We start from the raw sequence: 3188 nt of genomic DNA, 5'->3' as shown, positions 1-3188 counted from the left end.
TCATAGTTTTATTCCGCCAAGATCCTTATCGATAATCTCACCATCCGGTAAAATCAATTGGGTAAGAACATCACTGGGTTGCCACATAACCAAGGTGTGGCCAATCTCCGGTCGGGAGTCACTCGCTGACTCGCTGAGTCGCGTCTGGTTTTGGAAGGTTCAAAGATCCTTCTTCCTTGACCGGTTTGCATACACGTTTTCCGGACAGTCTCGTTAACGCGCGTTTTCGGACAGTCTGGTTATATTGAACGACAATTCTACTCTGCGTATCCTCCATAGACGAAAACTTCCGTCAATACTTCAATAGTCTCGTCAATACTTCAACGACAATTCTACTCTCCATAGCCAAAAACGTCCGTCAATGCCTCCATAGCCGCTCCGGCACCTCAGAACTTCCGTCAATGGCTCCATAGCCTCTCCGGCACCTCCCCCTCCATCTCCTCCATAAGCCCAAAACTTCCGTCAATGCCTCCATAGCCAATCCGGCGTCTCCTCCACCTCGCGCATATGGAAGGTCGACGTAGTTTCGTCGGCCGTATCCAAACCAAGCTCTTCGGACCGCGTACCCCCCCCCTCAGCCCCTCCACCACCCCCCCTCCCTCCCCCACTCGCGCTCACCCCCTCCCTCCCCCCACCCCAGACCCTTTCTCCTTCCCTCTTAACTCATTCGCTGGCTTCCCTGCCCCTTTCGACAACAAAGACCTTAGCACTGTCTTCTCGTCTTGGTTGGCTCTCAATGGCACGGTTTCCCAGCCCCGTCCAGCTTCCCGACACCCCCGACTGCCTGCTTTCGGATTCAACCGCCAGCAGTGCCGCCTCCTCGGACGAGTCTTGGAGAATATTGATCATTCTATCAGTGAGATCGTCGAGACTTTCAAGATTTTTCCCTACAAGGTGCAGTCCACCCCGTCTAGTCCCAGAAGGTCCGACTCCAAGTCCTTGTCTGATATCAAGAGAGACCTTGCCCAGATAGCCCGCTTGCAAAGGATGGGGCACAGACTTCTGAACGATTGCCGTGAAAATGTATGCTCTGCAACCGCTATCAAGGTGTTGGATGATAGGAAAGCGTTCGAGGCCATTTTCGAAGAGCTGGATCTCTGGTGGAGCGATATGTGGTCGATTCTAGAGCAAATCATGGGCGATTATGGGGCTGAAGGTAGTGGCGGACAGAATCTGCCAGGAGTCTCAGGTAAGTTTTGGAAATACTTTCTCGAGATGGCGGCCAACAAGGATCGTGAGGAATCTCGCATTGAGCTGCAGGAGATGGTCAGCACCTCTCAATTGCATGAATTGAGCCTGAGACCCCTTAAACGCGCCAGATTGTTGTGTGGTAAGCTCGGATATTTTCCCTCTGTCGATTCAATGTATGTGCATCCCTTAGATTTAGAGAAAGGGAGGCTTTTGGGAAGTGGATCATATGGCGAAGTGCATGAGGTCATATGGTGTGGGGAGAAATACGCCGCAAAGACATTCCAGGGACCAGACGAATATATGTTTGTGCAGGAAGCTTATATCCATGCTGGTCTGCAACATCCCAATATTGTGAAGATGATCTGCCATTCAAGCAACAAGGTGGAGAACACGTGCTCTCTTGTCATGGAGCTCATGGATGAAAACCTGTCCTCCTTCATTTCCAAAGCCAAGAAGACCCCTTACTACAATTCCTCTCCCTTCAAACCCTTCATTGCTGTTCGCACCCTCCTCCAAATTGCAGAAGCCATGCACTACTTGCACTCCAAGGACATCATGCACAGGGACCTGAAAGCCGAGAACGTGCTGGTGTGTCACAGCGCCAGTATTGATCCATTTGTGCAAGGGGATTTCCAAGTCAAGGTTGCTGATTTTGGTATGGCGATATCCAAAGCTAGCAGCTCTGACATGAAGACATCAAAGATTGGGACCTCTTTTTGGAGGGCTCCTGAGGTGATCTCCGATGATTCAACTAGCAGGTATTCATTCAAAGCTGATGTGTACAGCTTTGCATTCACCTGTTATGAGGTGCTCACAGGAAAATTTCCATTCTGCTATTACAATAAAAGCCGTAGTCTGTATGAGAGTATCAAGAAAGGAGAGAGGCCAGATATTCCAGATTTTGTGAATCCTCCTCTAGCAACTCTGATCAAAAGTTGTTGGCAGAATGATCCCAATTCACGCCCAACTTTTGAAGAAATTCGCAGCAAATTACAGAAATACCTGATTGATGCGTCTGGCTATGAATGGATACCAACGGTTGGCTGATTTATCTCAGGGTCACTACGACCATGGTTGGCTGATCTATCTCAGGATCACTATGGCCATGACTTGCTGTTTGAGCCTATTGGGCAAAGGGTTTGTCATGGGTACGGTGAATTCATATGTTAGATGAGAACATGACAGGGCCTTGCGACAGCAACAAATGTGTTGTATAATAAACCTTTTCTTCACATTCATTGGATTCAGGTTCTTCCTGCATTATTTTAGGAGAGATAAGAAGACCCCTGCAATCTTGCAGTGCTTGTAATTCGCAACTTTCATTGATATCCTCTTTACTTCCTGATTCAGATAATTTCCACGAGGTGTAAGCACCTAACCATGACATTTTTTAAAATAAAGAATTCTATACTTTCCAGATTCCATGTCCTAAAACCTTAACGTCGAGTAGGATTAAGAATCATATAGTTCGCTTTACAAGTGTGATGTTCATCACAAGACTGACCCTCTGACAACCCATTGCCCTTCAGTACTTGACACACACAAACGTAACTTCTTGTACACTAGCAATTTGTCTACTACAAGTTCCAGCATTATTCATTGCTGTGCAGTACAACCCAACTCCAAACCTTAAAACAAACTACTTTCAATAGCATGGCAGCTATAGACCAACAGTGGGATAACATAAACTAACTGCAACCATATGAGAAGAAGGGCAAGGTAGGCATGCTCATCCATAGACAAGTCACGTGCACCCTACAGCATTGCAACAGGGCAACTATCAGTGGGTAGTTAGGATGAGTCATCTGTAGAAAAACAGAGGGAGGTTGCTTGCTCCCACACAGTGAAAGAACTACCCAGATCACAAGACACATGTACCCAACACAGATCTCAAATGTACAGCCAAAAAGAAAATATATCAATTTGGATACGAAGTACAAAAACTGCCAGTAATTTGGACCAATACCTTCAGCAAACAGTTACCGAGGCAAGGTACT

The 3188-nt window shown here is 47.1% G+C and overlaps 1 protein-coding gene across 1 annotated transcript; it reads left to right on the top strand.

Annotated features, from left to right (window-relative positions):
• The first annotated feature begins 276 nt into the window (after positions 1–276).
• On the top strand, positions 277–2550 carry LOC147881927 (uncharacterized). Its single transcript, XM_087401817.1, has one exon. It carries the CDS (start codon positions 508–510, stop codon positions 2236–2238), a length of 1731 nt encoding a protein of 576 aa, XP_087257943.1. The 5' UTR covers positions 277–507; the 3' UTR covers positions 2239–2550.
• The last annotated feature ends 638 nt before the right edge of the window (positions 2551–3188 follow it).

Source organism: Dipteris shenzhenensis, chromosome 30, assembly GCF_047967505.1.
Source record: "Dipteris shenzhenensis isolate YYH24624 ecotype China chromosome 30, Dip_SZ_1.0, whole genome shotgun sequence".
Lineage (NCBI taxonomy): Eukaryota > Viridiplantae > Streptophyta > Polypodiopsida > Gleicheniales > Dipteridaceae > Dipteris > Dipteris shenzhenensis.
The sequence above is the reverse complement of the archived record's forward strand: the minus strand, read 5'-3'. Positions and strand labels throughout refer to the sequence as shown.